This window comes from Mercenaria mercenaria, chromosome 11, assembly GCF_021730395.1.
Source record: "Mercenaria mercenaria strain notata chromosome 11, MADL_Memer_1, whole genome shotgun sequence".
Classification (NCBI taxonomy): Eukaryota; Metazoa; Mollusca; class Bivalvia; order Venerida; family Veneridae; genus Mercenaria; species Mercenaria mercenaria.
Genome location: NC_069371.1, coordinates 15,798,321 through 15,816,201, shown reverse-complemented (window position 1 = coordinate 15,816,201; position 17,881 = coordinate 15,798,321). Strand labels below are relative to the sequence as shown.

The 17,881-nt window shown below is 34.9% G+C and overlaps 1 protein-coding gene across 1 annotated transcript in view; it reads left to right on the top strand.

The window, feature by feature from the left end:
* Positions 1 to 11,254: 11,254 nt before the first annotated feature.
* LOC123532998 (uncharacterized) overlaps positions 11,255 to 17,881 on the top strand; it is a 30,802-nt gene continuing 24,175 nt past the window's right edge. The window contains exons 1-4 of the mRNA XM_053518629.1: positions 11,255 to 11,342; positions 12,170 to 12,252; positions 14,391 to 14,462; positions 16,086 to 16,215. Coding sequence (XP_053374604.1) covers positions 11,294 to 11,342; positions 12,170 to 12,252; positions 14,391 to 14,462; positions 16,086 to 16,215 — 334 coding nt within the window. The 5' untranslated portion in view covers positions 11,255 to 11,293. The remainder of the gene's footprint in view (positions 11,343 to 12,169; positions 12,253 to 14,390; positions 14,463 to 16,085; positions 16,216 to 17,881) is intronic.

Below are 17,881 nucleotides of genomic sequence, written 5' to 3'. Positions count from 1 at the left end.
CTATCGCTTGTCAAAATTCTGCTTCCTGATTGGCTGTAGGTAGTGAAGTGATATATACTATACTTGAGTTCTACAGTTAATTATCATTCGGTTAAAGGATCTGGTAGAGTGCACATAACAGTTTATGCTGTATGAACAATTAAATTAAGTATTTCTGTTTCATTTTCGTATCAGGAAAATTAAAGAAATTAATAACATTTTGCTTTAATCATTTCTATACTTATGTTTATGCCAAGATCATAAAGCGTTAACGGCGCTCTTTAAAATCAAAATATATGTACACTATAGTGTGGAGTAAACGTAAAGCGATACAGGTCTTAACCTGTAAGTTTATTTGAAAAATCGATCCGTGTCACCGCTTGTCAAAATACTGCATTCTAATTGGCTGTTAGAAGTGAAATGATATTTATATTCAACCATCTAGAGTTTGATTCATTAGGTAAATTGGTCCGGAAGAAAGCGCATCACTGGTACGTTGTATGAATAATTTAGTTAATTATTTCTATTTTATTTCGTATCAGGTTTATTAAAGAAATGATAATCATTTCTATAATTATATTAATGTGCCCATAAATCGAATCCTGCGCTATGTAAAATCATCATATTTGTACGCTATAGCATGGTTTACAGGTTTAAACCTGTCAAAAATATCTTATTCTCTGATCAGTATTCAGACTATGATTACTGTTGTCATTTGACGGTAAGATGCAGAAGAGAACATGTGGCATTTGACTGAAATCCTGTATTCCCGCAAAATTCATCATCTCATCTGCGTCGGTGAAAGTATTCACGATAGAGTCAAAGTTTTCCATGTTGCCGGTATGAATTCTAAAGAATGACGATTGACGGCTGTGCACTGTCTTATATACAATTCGCGGAGCGTCCTGAATTCGCGATGTCATTCGTCAATAATATTGAGCGTTGATTGGTTAAAATTTCGACGTTTTCATCGGTCAAAACGACTTTATTGGAGATGTTTCATTGGTTCGTTTTTCCTACCTTCTGATTGTCTATTTTATGTTTAGAAACGACGGTATTAATCTGTATTCTAAATGGATAAATATAACAGTGAGTTAAAACTTGTTATTTATTTTGAAAATAGAATATAAAGAGTGGCGTACAAGTGTTGGTTCATTTTAGCGTGGGATATCAGTAAGTTTACTGTTGAGTAGGTAATATTTTGTCTTATAATTTCATTTTACAAGTAGTATATCGGTTATTCTCATATAGTTTTAATGCTTTTTATTTTAATGATTTGTCAATTAATAGACAGTACGTAATTATCTCATTATTATACATTTTCTTTCAAATGGTTTTTATACAAGAAAAGAGGTTAAAGGGTTCTTTTTTACGCATGTGTATAGCTTTTGTTTTCGTGTTATCTCCCCGTGTAGGGCTGAGCACCTGGCCCTCAATGTGCGCGAACACGCCCTAGATAGGTATATAAGTCAGCTCTATATACTTCAGGGAGTCATTTCTATTCATAGAACATAAAGTCATTTTCAGTATGAAAAATAGATTTATTACTGTCGTTTCTATTTGTAACATTGTGAAATCATTCTTAAAATAGAAAGGTGATGTCATTCTAAAATTAGAATTCAAAATAGCTGCTGCGCATGACGTTATAGATCCAAGATGGCCGCCGCGCCTGCGCAGTCGTGGCATTAAAGAGACCCCTATACTACTTACTTTTGTGAAAAGCGTTCTGATGTAGGAAATATTTATGACATTAGAAAATAATAAAAGAAGTAAACTCAAACTTGAAAGGGAGTTATAATGAATTCTAACACGACCAGCAAATAACCTACATACACAAAGAAGAGAATCAATCAACGTTAATTTTATTTAATTTTTATTTTTTTGCGTCAACCCGTGCGCGTGCAAAGGATTGTTTTGGCTGTTCCGTATACCGCAACCCCCCGCGTGCATTTCTTTCTATGGGTGAAAGTCACGTGACGTTTGTAAATACTAGCGTAAAAATCATGGTACAACAACAACGTTTGGCTGCAAAATGGCACAAACAACTACTAGTAATCTGTTGTGTACGGGAACAATCTGCGAGATTCGCTGTGGTTTTGAAGACCGGAGGGTAATTGATGAAAGGTTTGATGGCCATGTTACAAATATTTGTTGCAATCTTTAAGCAATGGGGAGAATACGCGGAGGAAATTTCAGCAGCCAAATCCAGGTGCGTGGCACAAAATGTAGTTCATTTCGTAAAAAGTAGTTTCCATTTTTCGTAACACTGTTGTTTCAAGTATGTCGTGTTAGAATCGAAATAACAAGTTCCCAAGTGTGATTCATCGTAGAATTGCGCGAGTTCTTCGTGTTGTTTTTGCAAAATAATATATTACGAAGGTCGTCAGCCTTCGTGATATATTTTTACACATAAGAACTCAAAACATGGGTTATTCTACGATACACCACACCTGGGAACTTATTATTTCCTAAATGATCACGTTACTTTAATGTCAGACAGATACGTATGATATTATATTTGGGTACGAAGACTTCCTTTATTGAAACTGCTCATAATGACATGTATATTTAGAAACCAATGCCAAGGCATCCGATCTACAGATAAGCAAAGTTCTAGATAACAGTGCTATTAAAAATATATCAAACTTTGATGCCTTGTAAGCTCATATACTTATGGTATCATTTGAAACTGCATTGTCTAGTGAGAAAGAAAATATAAATTACATGACAAAATATGTTATAGAATTTTTACTTTTTACTTTATAGTCTTCGATGACAACAGAAATCCAGTTAACAAGATGACATGAACTGCACAGTATTTTCTTAACTTCGCCTCCTCTGTCAAGTATTCAGGACACTACAATTGTGTTTACATATCTGCAGTTACCATATATGCATCGGATTTATAAGCAAGATGTTTTGTTACAAGTGACTTTTCCAGGTGTTGCCGCCATCTTTGTTGTTTAGGTAATAAACAGACAGTTAGACTCCACTCCTACTTGATTTATTATCCACTGGAAACTAAACATACATAGCTGTGTTCAAGGCGAGCATTGAATTTCAGCATCATAATATCACTACATCCATAGCTGCGTCAAAGGCGAGCATGAATTTCAACATCATGCTATTGCTACATACATAGCTGTGTCCAAGGCGAGCGCTGAACTTCAATATCATAATATCACTACATACCTAATAGCTTTGCCTAAGGCGAGCATTGAATTTCAACATCATACTATCACTACAGACATAGCTGTGTCCAAGGCGAGCACTGAACTTCAACATCATACTATAACTGAAGTGGCAGTTAACCTGACTATGGTTTGAATACTTTTACGGGTCTGACGTAAGTAACCAGTAATGTAACTTTCTGTAATGGTTATCACCGTATCAATTATCCCGTGAAGACAGCAGATTTATTTTAATATGTTATATCTGTTTGTTCTTGTATGTCCGTGTGTTAACTACCCTTACTTCTTTTATCAATTTTCTTAGGCGACACTAAGTTGATATGTTCGATCTGTTTGTCCCGCACCGAAATTCGACAAAAATGAAAACAGAATGTTTACAATTAGCGTAAAACTCTATTTAAGGTTTCGAATAGGAATATTAAGTAAAATGTCCACATTTGCAGAATGATTAAATTAAGAAATCTAATTTGCAATACTTGTTCGGCATATTTTGTTGCGTTGTCACTTACAGACCATGTAAGTTCAATACATGAAATAAAGATCAAAGGCGAACGGCAAAAAAAAAAATGGAAAAAAGAAAAGAAGAAATATACTTGACATTTGTTATATTTTTCTTAAAAATGATATGAATGAAATTTAGTGGTGTAACGCCCATATCACCTACAATGCAAAGGCAGAAATATGAAGATAATTCCAAAAGCAAGAAATGAGAAAAAATTTAGAATTTTACAGAAAACATTGTTTTGCATGACTAAGACTAAAAGCTTTATTGAACCTTGAACTTTAAAAATCATGTAAATCGCAAATGTCGTACAGCCATGTTGAATAAGCTATGAATTAAAAACATTCGAAAATATTTAACAAAAGCAGCCAATGAAATTTTAGTTTTGTCTCTAGTTATTTCACATCTGGATTATTGCAATGTCTTACTGTATGGTGTAGCTGACTATGAGGTGCGTAAGATGCAACGTATTCAAAACATGTGCGCAAAACTTGTCATTAAAGCTCTCTACAGACGGTAGGTTTTTGTTGTACAACATTAATAATCTCAAAGATGTACAATTTTGAAATTGTACATTTTGCACATACAGACAGTATTCCATTCCTATATAAATCACAGAGATTTACCTAGTAAACATAGTGCATCAGGTACTGGAAAGAATGTAACCATTAATAATAAAAAATAATATTCACCTTTTTATGTCCCATGAATTTGATTACGCATGACACAAACGAGCCACGCCATGAGAAAACCAACATAGTGGCTTTGCGACCAGCATGGATGCAGACCAGCCTGTGCATCCGCGCAGTCTGGTCAGGATCAATGATGTTTGCTTTCAAAGTCTATTGCAATTAGAGAAACCGTTAGCGAACATCATGGACCAGACTGTGCGGATGCTGGTCGGAAACGCTCTATGTTGGTTTTCTCATGGCGCGGCTCAAATCATTTAACTTTTCAGTGTCATCCTTTTTCCATTATGCATTAGAAGCCATTTTATATTCAGGTTTGTGTTTATTTTTTTGGGCAATTGTTTCTGGAATTTCATTCACTTGCCTCTTATCAACTAATTATTTCCCAATTTGTTGCTTGTCAACGTGGGTGGTACGTAAGGCAAAACTTACGAAATAGAACATGTCCTAATCTGTAAGTCAAGACTTAAGATTTACGAAATCGAGGAATAGCATCGTACACACGGTAATATTTGGCTGTACATCTTGAATTTAATTGGTGTTGTACAACAAAAACTTACCGTCTGTAGAGGGCTTAACAGGAGGAACTTTGACAGTTCTAAACAAGCTTTGTATCTCTTCCATTGATTGGTGAAAGCAAGAAATGAGTTCAAGATACTTTCTTTCATGTATAGCTTTCACACTGGCAGAGCACCTATGTACTTAACAGAATTGCTTACAAAGTATATTCCTAGTAGACAAGGTTTGAGATCGCCTGAAAATTCTGAATATCGTTATGTTGTTCTATAACCTTAGGACGGCTAGCACTTATTTATGCAATCTCGCCAGGCATATGTATGTTTTTGACAACACAGAAAATGACGTCACTCGACCTTCAGCTATTTCCGGAAGTAAATAAAATGAAAGTAGAAATGCTAAACTTGAAAACGAAAGCCGCATTTTGATTCGTAGATAGTCAAGGGTCACGCGCAGGGGTCACCCCGTTTAAATGTATGCACGTGGACTTCTTTTTTCTTCTTTTTTGCTATTGGGGAGCCAATTTTCAGCACTTTATTACGAATTGAAATTATCTGGGCTTTAGTACACCATGTCAGCTTTTAATCTATGAAAAAGATATTTGAGCTCTGGATAAACACAAATCCCACAGGGGTCGTAACGGACCAAGCGTACATTGATAATTTTGGAACTTCATCAAATCGCTCAAAATGTCATTTTTAATGTTGTCTGAGAGTGTCAGTATATGCCTCAGATGTAAGATATAACCATATTTGAGAGCTGCAGACCTAGACATTTCAGAAATATTTTCAAAATAAGTTTCGTGTAATAAATGTTGTTTCTACGGAAGCGTGAAAGGGCCATCAGACGCTAATACGTTTTGTACGTTAAGGCTGCTTATTACATGAGTACCTATAAATAGTAACAAATTTGTGTTGAAAATTCTCCCATTATCGCATTGCGTCATGCATTATCACATTATCATAATAAGCCCCGGGGCCATTATCGATAATGGCCCTGGCGTTAGCGCGGGAAATTAACGTCTGTAAACAGAAATGACGTCATGGCGTTTCGTGGAGGTAAAACAGCGAATATTTCCGTTTTATTTTATCATCTTGAGCGTAACATCGTGTATTATTCGTGAAATATCGTATTGTATCCCTAAATTATGCAATAAGCAAGAAAGTACAACTATCCAGGTATTTGATTTTATACAGTAAATAGACTCTTATACAAATAATATAGAAACTGAAAAGCTGAAATTTATTGTGCCAGAAGATGCAAGTATCTACCCATAAAAATGACACAAAAAAAACATTTCTTACTATATTATAGGTAAACATGTAATAAACAGGTAAATACATGGGAGAGCGGTGCCTTTGAGTGATAATGGCCCTGGAAGAAGATAATAGCCCTCGGGCTAAAGCCCTCGGGCTATTATCACCTTGCCAGGGCCATTATCACTCAAAGGCACCGCTCTCCCATTTATTAACCTATACGTAAAGGATATAACAAGTGCAAAACATTAAATGATAGAAGTTTCTGTACTATTGGTCCAAAACTTTGGAATGAACTGCCAAAGTAAATCACTTGACACATTCAAAAACAAATCTTAAGACACTGTATTGCAGAGATTTCATGGCATTCTTTTAAATATTTAACTGTTTATTATGCGAAAACAGCAGGTGGTAATTTTTAAATTTTTGTAAAAGGTTTTACATTTCAAAATTTATATTTCCAGCCCAGCAAACAAAAGACGTCTTTTTTGTTTTTGAAAAGTGCGATCACGTCATTTAGAGGCGTCTTTATGACGTACGTAAATCTGTACCAAGATTACACACATCGTGAAGCAATACTAAAGCTAGGGTAGTGTATTGTTTTTTTGTACTGTGGCGACTTCAAGACAATGGTTTTTATATTTTTAATGGAAGGTAAGATTGTATTCGCTACTGAAATTATCGGTTTATATGTATTATTGTGCGTTTTATTCGACCTGGCAGGGCGGAGTTAATCTCTGACTTATGCAAATAATAGTAATCTCATACATCGAGCAAAATAGGTAGAACAACATAATTGTTTCGTTACGGTTGCCGATTATACTACATATCCTGCACAATAATGCGCAAAACCCCGCTCCGCCAGTCAGGTCGATTGAAACGCACAATAATGTTCAAAATTACTGATTTAATCCTCATGAAAATTAAAACTGCACATTTTGTTCTTACAGCACATCATACATACCAGTATACAGGTACAACATGGATGGTGAAACAAATGTTACTTTCGGTAAAACATGTTGTTTAAATAGTTCTGTTTCTTTGACTATATCTAAGAAATGAAAATATTTTCGGTGCGCGATTCAGGATTTGCCGATCCTATTCTGTCGTTCATTTCGCATGAACATCGAAAAAAAAAATTCATTTCTAATATCTACATTATATTTCCTTTCCATTTGTAAACTATATAATATTATGAATTGCATATAAGTTGTAGCATTTAACATTAAAATCAGCTTCACGGTCATTCTGTTCACCAGACGGAACAACTGCGACGTCATCTAAGGAACGTTCTCCCCGACTATACACGGACTTCGTCAAAACAGCGGTCGATTATCACTAAGCATCGATGACATAACTTTCGCGCATTTCTTTTTGCTGTTCATACGAAATGAACGTCAAAAATTCAATGGAAAAGAATAGGGTGAATGTAAATATGGATGTTTGAATATCACTTATACTGTTAGACGGAATTACTGATCTGCGCAATCATAAAATATTTCCTTAGAAGACTCGTTGTTCATATTGTGGTTGTGTTATCATTGTTGTCAATTCTGTCTTTTAAAAATATTAATAAGTATAAAAAATCTAAATCATTCCAAAGAAATGTTGTATTTCAACTTGTACATATAGTTTACCTCTTAAAACATTTACTCTAGTAACTACCTTTATCTAATTTCGGTAATGTATGTTACAGAACTGCACATGCAGACACATTATAACATCAATGTACAACACATGACAGAAATAAACTCTAACATTTGATGAGAGGTTGCGAGAAGTCACTTTTTGGAAACAGGATAACTTCATTATACATGTATAGATGCATATGTATATTCTAAACTAAACCAACACCATTTGTGTTGAACGAGCTAGCGAAGCATTGATGTATATATGACATAATTGTGAAAAAAATTGGTATATAATTAATTCTGTAGTAATATCATGAAGCTCTTTTATCGATGCTACATCCTACAATGGATTGAAAGATACGTTAAATATTAATAACAATGCCAATAATAACAGTACCAATAGACTCACTCATAGGACCAAACAACATAGAACAACATACGATACGCGACATACTTTTCAGGACATGCTCAATTCACAGCTGTAAAATTCTGTACATGACTAAAGATGTATTTGTAATGGTTTGACTCTGTTGCAAAAACATACGCATTGGAATGTTTTTATTAAGGACATTGAAGGGAACTGGCATTGGCATTGTGATATATCTCAAACAAAACAGTTATAACGTTCAATTACCACAAAAAAAAAAAATCTTAATATACGCTCATAAGTTTGTCGCCACTTCTATCTTAAATTGAAAAAAAAGGTTGTAATTTTAGAAATATAGTCCCAAATAAGAGTGGTGCAAGAATACTTTGATGTTAGTTCTGTTTCAACTTCTCATGTATATACTGCAATTATGATTGTGATGTATGTTTTAGTGGTTATATATACAATGCAATACTATAGGACAAGACTATCAATTGCGCATTTATGCAAAGAAGGAAGTAAATCTATCGTGCTTCTGTGTAACCTTTTGCAGCTATTTTCGCGTGTGTCATTTTAATTACGTGTATAGTTCCGACCAAAACTTCTACTTCTCTGTTTAGTTTAATACATTAAATTTGTAGCGTTTTGTCAAAATGAGGAATTGTTTTGTGGACTGGGGTTTTGTTACAACTCCAGGAATATTATGTTGATTTTACAGAATTATGCCTCATCGACTAGGTATGACCTTTTTGTTAAAATCAACGAAACACTATTTATTAGAACGAAATGTGTGAAATTCTCCATAAGTAATGTACAAAAGTATTTGGTTTTACTTATGATTTGTCACCCGCTATTAGTCCTCGCTAAATCAAGACAATGTATTCCGTCGACCGAGTGGAACGTTGTTTTATGTACCATTTTCAACACTCAGAAAAGGGTCATTTTCACGTTTAATATTAGCTTATTTTCTATGTCTCTTGCAAAAATATCTGTTCATTCCTGTTATTTTTGTAGATTCTGTCTAGAGCCTTTTTAAACATTTTTTCGGCAAAGTCACATATTAACATCGGAGCTTTGGACAGCTAGATACAAAAAGAATTTTGTATTTTTAACAAACTGCTCTGTCGGAAGATAAAAGGGCAAACCTGAATCACTCTTCATGTAAGCCATATGGACAAAGAGCACTTCTTTCCCAAAGGCATAGCATTAACATGATGCTAGTTTAAGTGTATGATTGGTCATTATTTATACTATTGTTATTTTTGTTTTGAAATGCTGTAAGTTCTTGACATAAAGCAGTTTTATTGTTAACCAGTATGTTCAAGCATTGAACATTGAGCAAATCATAACCTGAAATCCTCTCGAATAAGGGGCCTCCGTGGCTGAGTTGTTAAGGTCCCTTACCTCTAATGACTTGCCCCTCACCGATTAAGGTTCAAGCATCACTTGTGGCGTTGATTTCTTCATGTGAGGAAACCATCCAGCTAATTAAGGGAAGGTCGGTGGTTCTACCCAGGTGCTCATCCTTGGTGAAATAATGCAAAGAGGAGCATCTGAGGCATTTCTTGCATACCAGACGGAGATTTCCGGTATTTTTACCGGTGCTGGAAAAATCCATCTTACACCCCGGTGTGTAAGATGACGCTCGTGCTTCAAATGACGTGTTACGAACTACATATATCCTTTCCGCAGCCTTAACGTACTAAAACGTACTAGCGTCTGATAGCCCTTTCACGCTTCCGTAGAAACAACATTTATTACACGAAACTTATTTTGAAAATATTTCTGAAATGTCTAGGTCTGCAGCTCTCAAATACGGTTATATCTTACATCTGAGGCATATACTGACACTCTCAGACAACATCAAAAATGACATTTTGAGCGATTTGATAAAGTTCCAAAATTATCAATGTACGCTTGGTCCGTTACGGACCCCTGTGGGATTTGTGTTTATCCAGAGCTCAAGTATTTTTTCATAGATGAAAAGCTGACATGCTGTACTAAAGCCCAGGTAATTTCAATTCGTAATAAAGTGCTGAAAATCGGCTCCCCAATAGCAAAAAAAAAAAAAAAAAAAAGGTCCACGTGCATACATTTAGACGGGGTGACCCCTGCGCGTGACCCCTGACTATCTACAAATCAAAATGCGGCTTTCGTTTTCAAGTTTAACATTTCTACTTTCATTTTATTTACTTCCGGAAATAGCTGAAGGTCGAGTGACGTCATTTTCTGTGTTGTCAAAAACATACATATGCCTGTCGAGATTGCATAAATATGTGCTGGCCGTCCTAAGGATATGTAGAAGATTTATGTAGTTATTTATATCTTATTTAAAAAAAAAAACAGAATAAAAATCCAATACCTTGACACTTCCTCTTTCTTCCTGATAGTATATTTCTCGATTCAAAACACGTTATTTTATCAAAATTTCATAACGTCACGCTGCAATTGATAAAATAAAACCGGAACTAAACATTGTTAGTAGTCTTTGAAACGTCATGACGTCTTTCCTGTTTACGGACGTTGCTTTCCCGTTCTTTGTTTAAGCGGAGCCTCGTTACAGCCTAAACAGACACCTTCGAGGCCGGAACTTCCAATCTGCACCTACAGCCAGTGAAAGAATCTTATATTCTCCATCGCCAAAAGCTGGAAATCCGCCATATGACTTATAATTGTAGCAGTGTGACGATAAACCCAATATAAACAAAGCAAAATTTTCGAATGATGTCACAATTTATGTTTCAGCTCATTGAGACAAACAATATGATATGAGATTTTGAAAAACTGGATATAAACCAGATGGTATGTGAATTTAGTTTGTCTATGAATACTAGATGTTTTTGCTCTCAGGAACAATTGTTAATTAAAAGTTTTGCAACTTCGTTGCATTTGCACTTCGCATATTAGTCAATACATTTAGAGAAAAACTAAAAATGATAAAAGACATTTAGAGTGAATAATGTCTTGACGATTAAAAATAATGCTTCCTGGTTTATATGAGATGATGATACGTCTTTAGCCAAAGCAAAAATAGGAAAGTAAACTGTTGTCTATGATGTTAAAACTTTTAGAAATAAGTATACAAAAAGACATAAATCCTTATCATTTTATTGCGACCGCACGCGCGATTTATATCTAAAGAACGTCTATTATATACTTTAAATGGCAAAGCTTTATGTTCTTGGACTATTCTTCTGTTTTCTTAACCGCAGTACGTAATGTGGATTAACATTGTTATATTAAACCTTTAATGATTAAAATTGTAGTGTTACAACGCTGTTGTAAGATATTTTGATCAGTATGTTTCTTAGGCTATAAGTCACACCACGACAACACTGTAGGTCATATAGAAGCTTTTTTTAATTTTCAGCTTTTAAACGAAATAACCATAACCACTATCAGCAGAGGCCGCTTTTCAAGTCACAGCAACGACGCAACAAGAAAATAATATTGTTTACTCAGTTGACCTTTTTAAAGGATATACGTTTTTAATTTTCAGCTTTTAAACGAAATAACCATAACCACTATCAGCAGAGGCCGCTTTTCAAGTCACAGCAATGACGCAACAAGAAAAGAATATTGTTTACTCAGTTGACCTTTTTAAAGGATATAAGTCAAATACATTTTTCATTGATTTCAATGCTATATTTCTTTAATTTCAATGTTAGCTTCAGTATCAGAACGCTGTCATATTGCTATTAATATAATCCTAAATGGTCCGACTGTATATTTGATATTTTCCGAAAGCTTAAAAACAACATTTCCCCTGCACAGTAAAGGCTTTTATAAAGTAAACATAAAACAATACTGACTATAGAGCCCGAGAATGTTAATAATATATAATTGTATACGTAGTTTGAATATGTTTTATATATATATAGATTTTTGACAATTCGTTTTTTTTTTAAGAATTAAACATTTATATATTTTGATTCATTTGAGAACGAATTTTAAATTTTGAGAAAAAAAAAAACAACATTAAAACAAGAAACGTTATACTTTGTACAAATGTTTTATTTCATTGTTGTATATCAATAGGTTGTGCCATTCGATGTTTTCAATGTCAGAATGTAACACTTCCAAGCGACTGTAGAAAAATAACAGAATGCAGTCCAGATGAGGTAATAGTTTATTGTGTAGAGTACAAAAGTATGCAAAAGTTATACTTTGTACAAATGTTTTATTTCATTGTTATATACCAATAGGTTGTGCCATTCGATGTTTTCAATGTCAGAATGTAACACTTCCAAGCGACTGTAGAAAATAACAGAATGCAGTCCAGATGAGGTAAAGTTTATTGTGTAGAGTACAAAAATATGCAAAGATGTGTAAATAATCAACATAAAAGAGTACAAAAATATGCAAAGATGAATGCATTTTTATTTGCAATGGGAGTAATGGTCATGATACTGACTTCCTTCGCTATCAATTACTGTTACGATAAAACAAAATCTTTAAAAAGGAATCACGGCCGCATTGGCCTGCACTTTTCCATATGAAGCAAAAACACAATGTGGTTTCAAAGTAAAATTTTCATGTTTTTTTTTATGTAGAACATATTTTACAGAAAACATATTTTACATCATAATTATATAAACAATAATCTAGGGAACTTAAAAAATAAGACTAAAAAGGAGGGGCCGAAAAATGGGGGACAAAATTATCAATTTGAAATTGTCAAGGGATACGAAATGACCAAAATAGGGACAAGTTGACTTGGGTACGAGTTGACTAGGGGACCAGTTGACTGTAAATCGTTTAAAATGGGGACGAGTTGACTTGAGGAACGAGCTGACTAGGGCACTAGTTGACTGTAAATCGTTTACGGGAGATCACTCCGTTTCGGATTGCCAGAGTTAGCAGGTTTGTAGCCGAATTCACTATCGAGGGGATTCTGGTTTATGACGTGACCTATTTCGACAGGAGTCTTGCAACGAATTATACTGTCTAACAATATATCTCAGAGCACCTGCACACCCTGAAGGAAAAAGTATCTGTTCCATTCGAAAACCTGTGGAATTTTCATCCACCAATCAAAATGTAAAGTTTTAATCAGCTGTTAAATGATGACGTTCACCCACGATAATTACAGGAAGTAAAGGTGAATTCAATAACGGCATGTGGCCGGAAAAATGCTGGTGGCGAATACTGAAACGCCAACGTCAAATTCAAAACTGGTTTAATAAATTGCAAAGTTTCATATACTGATAAGAACTTGTAAATTGTGTAATAGAACAAAGGAGCCTTGAGAGCAGATGTAAGCTTCGTTTTATATGAAAACAACGGGCTAAACAACACCCTAATACACTTGTAAATTTCGAAATAGAACAAAGTAGCACTGAGAGCAGATACAAGGTTTGTTTTGTGAATAAAACAAACCAAGCAGTTTTATTATTGGATCTGCGGTAGTCGTAGGCAGTTCTAGCACAGTCCTATTGCCATAAGCCTGACAAGAGCTGTCTGGATTCATTTTTTGCATAAGAAATCTATAATTCAACCATGATGTGAGCTTTTATCCTCCTAAAATTCTTTAAAAACACAGTAGCAAAAACAGGCAAAGCAATGCTGATATATGTGTACCAATTAACTAGCTAATTTAAACAGAAATTATCTGGGAGTGGAAGGGCGGGAGACCATTTTGTCTCCACAAGTTAAGCCGTGGCGAGAGGAATAGGGTTGAGCTTTACGACGTACTATCGTCATAACCTGTTCAAATATGGAGCGTTTAATCAATAATAATGGGGGAGATAACAAACGTAGAATAATACAGAAATATGCAAAGAGGAATGCATTTTAATTTTGATAGAAATATTGACCATGGCTAAAATCAATTTTACAATAAACACAAAATTACTTTGTGAATTATTGATAAAGCAAGCAAACAAAACCCTGGGAGCAGATGCTGACGTCCTTCCCTTTTAATTACTGTTACGACAAAATAGGCTGGGAGCAAATATTGAAACACCACATGGCAGAATTTTGATTCCTGAATTATGCAATATCGCCACCAAATATGAAATATTTGTAATGTGAAAAGTCGGATAAAGAAGTGTTAGCTGAAAGACAATGGTTTTAAAAACAAGTGTATGTACAAAACACACCGAGAGACCGCTATGATTTCCTGAATTCATTTTAAGTATGTAGATTGATGTGCTTTAAAAAATGGGAATCGTTCCTCATCTACTTAGAAAAGGCTTCGTGGTTAAGCTGACTTTATTTTGTAACAGTAATAAGTTGAAGCTTACCCTTTTCGTTTCAGTATTGTTTCACAGAACAAGTGGAAACAACCACTGGAAACATTAGATTTAACTCGGGCTGTCTTCGGAATACGGTATGAATATATTGAGAATTCATTTAACTAAAGTAGTTTATACTTATCTATTTCAGTTCGATTGTGAAGCAAGTTTTACGACTTTCCTCTACCGCCCATGAACAGGCCCAATTAAACCGAGCCTGCAACATTATTTTCATTTTTGTCGTGTTGAGCCACCTGTGGGATTTCCACTTTTTCTATTTTATATCAATCACTCTCGGCACCTCATTCTTGATAGAATCCATCGCCCGGAGGGTATTAGAGAAGAGAAGCCAGGTTCCCTTTAAATGAGCGGCAAGCAAGGGAGCCACTAGTATTTGTTCACATATTTAGTATGACGCGGTCAGGGATCGAACCAACGACTTCCCACACCCGGCACTCTATCTTTCTGCTAGCTAAGGGAACATACTCGGTGTTATACAATGTAAGGAAAGTATGTAAAACTATAAAGATTTTTTTTTAAATTTAAGCTGATATTGGAGATGTTAAGATAAACTGCTAAATTTCTTCTATTTTATGTTTTTATACGAGTAACTCATGCAACGGATAAGTGTTTCTTTTTGTGATTTACAGACTGTAAAGTGTAACTTTTCACATAAAATAACATGAAAGTGAAAGTGCTCAATACAAGTCAGGGCACTTTGGTAACCACGAAGGTTCTCAGATATGAAATATTCCATTTTGAAATACATTTTATTAAGAAAGATTTTGCAGACAAGTCACAGCATGCCATTCGTTTAAGAACTCCACATTGTACATCGTTTCTTTTTACCAAAATATGATGATAAAAAATTGTTATGATCTGAAACCTCACTATGTTTGTAAATAACATCTCTATAAACGTCAAGTCTTGCTTAAAGATTGCAAACATTGACGTCTTTTAATTACGGTTCCAGACAAAAAGTAATTGTTATTATTTGAATTCCATTTTGTGACTTTGTAATCGCTTGTTTTTCATTGGGTACCGAAATCAATTTCTAGAACGTGAAATTGAAAGTATAATATTTTCTTTGGTTATCCCAAACGTCAAGAAGTACCCAGATCTAAACAATTAACTATTGCTACCGCAACCAGTACTAGTTCCGAGTTTCCGGTAACAAAATTTGATCTTTCATTTTAAACTTTTGTTTTGGTTTACGAAGCACTAATTATTTTTCTACAGAATCGTTAAATCGTTTCTGTCTCCAATTCTTGAGGCATTGTTTACATCCAGAAATAGATGTCTGCGCATAGGACGAGGTTAACTTTTTTTTTCTTTTTTTATAACCAATTTATTTGTTCTATTGAAAATGTCTTTATCTTGTTGCAGAATGTCTTAAAACTACATGAAAACCAAATCTGAATAATGATAGCAACTGTAAGTGTGTTTTGAGTGTATTGAGTGATATTAAATATTTCAACTAATCGGAATATTACACGATCCATAAATTAGTTGATGTACTGGTGTACTTAAAGTCATGAGTATATATGGCCATAGTCATCAAGCTAGATAGGCGAGTTGAATCTTATATAAAAATACTATAAGCAAGTACTTGATTCACTAGACATCATATCAAACTTTTAAACGGTATTTTACAGACCGTACTGAATATAGATGGTGCTACAATTTCGAGCAATGATAAAATTTATTATTAATTTTAGAATTGCCCTCCTACTGGCATAGCACTTATTGGGAAAAGGGCGGAAAACAGTAAACGTTCAGCTGATATCACAACATGCTACGAGTGCTGCAAGGACGATTTTTGCAATAAAATAGGTTGCGGAACAACTGGTAAATTACTAGGAAAGCTTTCATGATATACAGACCTATTCTTTTACATTTTAATGTGTTTTGCTTCTATGGCCGAGTGGTATACTGACTTCGAATTATTGGTCGCTCACTCTGTTGATTTGAAGTCTGCCTCTGAAGAAGCCATCAAACTGGCTTAGTGAAAATTGATGGTTTTATAGTAAATGTTGAGTTTTGCTCAACCCGGGGCTAGAGGGCGTGGACGGTAGCATGCATTTCCACTACCGTCCGTGAACAGGCTCAATCAAACTGAGCCTGCAACATTTTCGTTTTTGTTGTGTTGAGCGACCTGTGGAGTTTCCACTTTTTCTATTTATGAAGGTCTCCGCTTATGCCAGGAGCAATACCCAGAGTGTCAAGTGGGGTCTCTACATTAAAAGCTAGAATACTCTTATCATACCTTATTTTTAAAACATTTAAACATCGAACTTAAATGTTTCGTTACAGTTGCTGTAAATATTGCCAAATAAGTTTAAAATTACGAAACTTTGGCCAACCATTTTATGATCTAAACCACTGCTGCAAAAAGTCTCAGGTGACCTTCCGTATCTGCGATATCTTTTAGAAGTTCCTCTCGCACAACGAGGTCCATACTGTTTCACCTGTGATGCTGCGACTGACGCGAAGTCTTGTAGTGATGTAACTGTCTGTGGTAAAAACGAGGTAACATCCTTTTTCTGCTTAAAATCTATAAATGATATTCATTTGTTGTGTTATGTTTTAGCAAACGTCATGTTATCCTGGGCTTTACACTTACAAAGCCTACCGATCGATCGAAAACCCGCTTCGAGCATAGGATATCGTTTGGTTTCGAGGATGGTGTCTTGGTGTGGGTTGAAGTCAATTATATTATCTTTTGTCTGTATGCCAATTCGTCCGTCCGGTTGTTTGTACAGAAGCCGATATCAGTAAATACTAGCATTCACACACAACAACCTTGTGCGACTTATCATAACATAGGGCAACCTTGGTCGATTATTCCCCGAATGGAACTGAGTCGAGTTGGATCAGGTAGCTCGAGTAAAACGCACTAACCTAACACCGGCAACCGGAAGTGGGGTTTACAGCCTCGTTTACGGCGCTTGTTTCCATTTTCGACGGGAGTAAACCAACATTTCTACAAAAGTAGTGTAATTTCTTCATTTAAATAATATTTGATTTGGTCATAGATATATCACATGTTTATTTCGCTACGATGTTTATTTGACATTGAAGTTGTACCTTCTCACTCCGCCATATTGTTCTCGCATTGTTCGCGGTCCTCCCGATTAGGAGGTGGTGTAAAATTTAGACCCGAGAACAATGTTCTTGGGCCTTGTTCGTGTCATTAGGGCAATTCTATCTCGGATCGGAGACATAAGGACGAGAAGAACGAAGCGCCCAAGGAAGCCCATAAATAAGACATCAATTAGAGAAAAACTAGAGTTTCTTTTTAAACTAAAGGGCAATTTGTCTTGTACTATCTGGTAGATTCCGATTGTTCTTGCTGGAAACTAACTATTTTCTTTTACAAGTATTTGAATAAACATGATTCAAAGTTTTTATACTGTGGCAAAGAAATCAGCCAAACGATCTAATATTAACCTTTTCAGGAACAACAAGTCTTATCATACTAAATTGTTTATTTTTAACGAAACCTGACCTTATG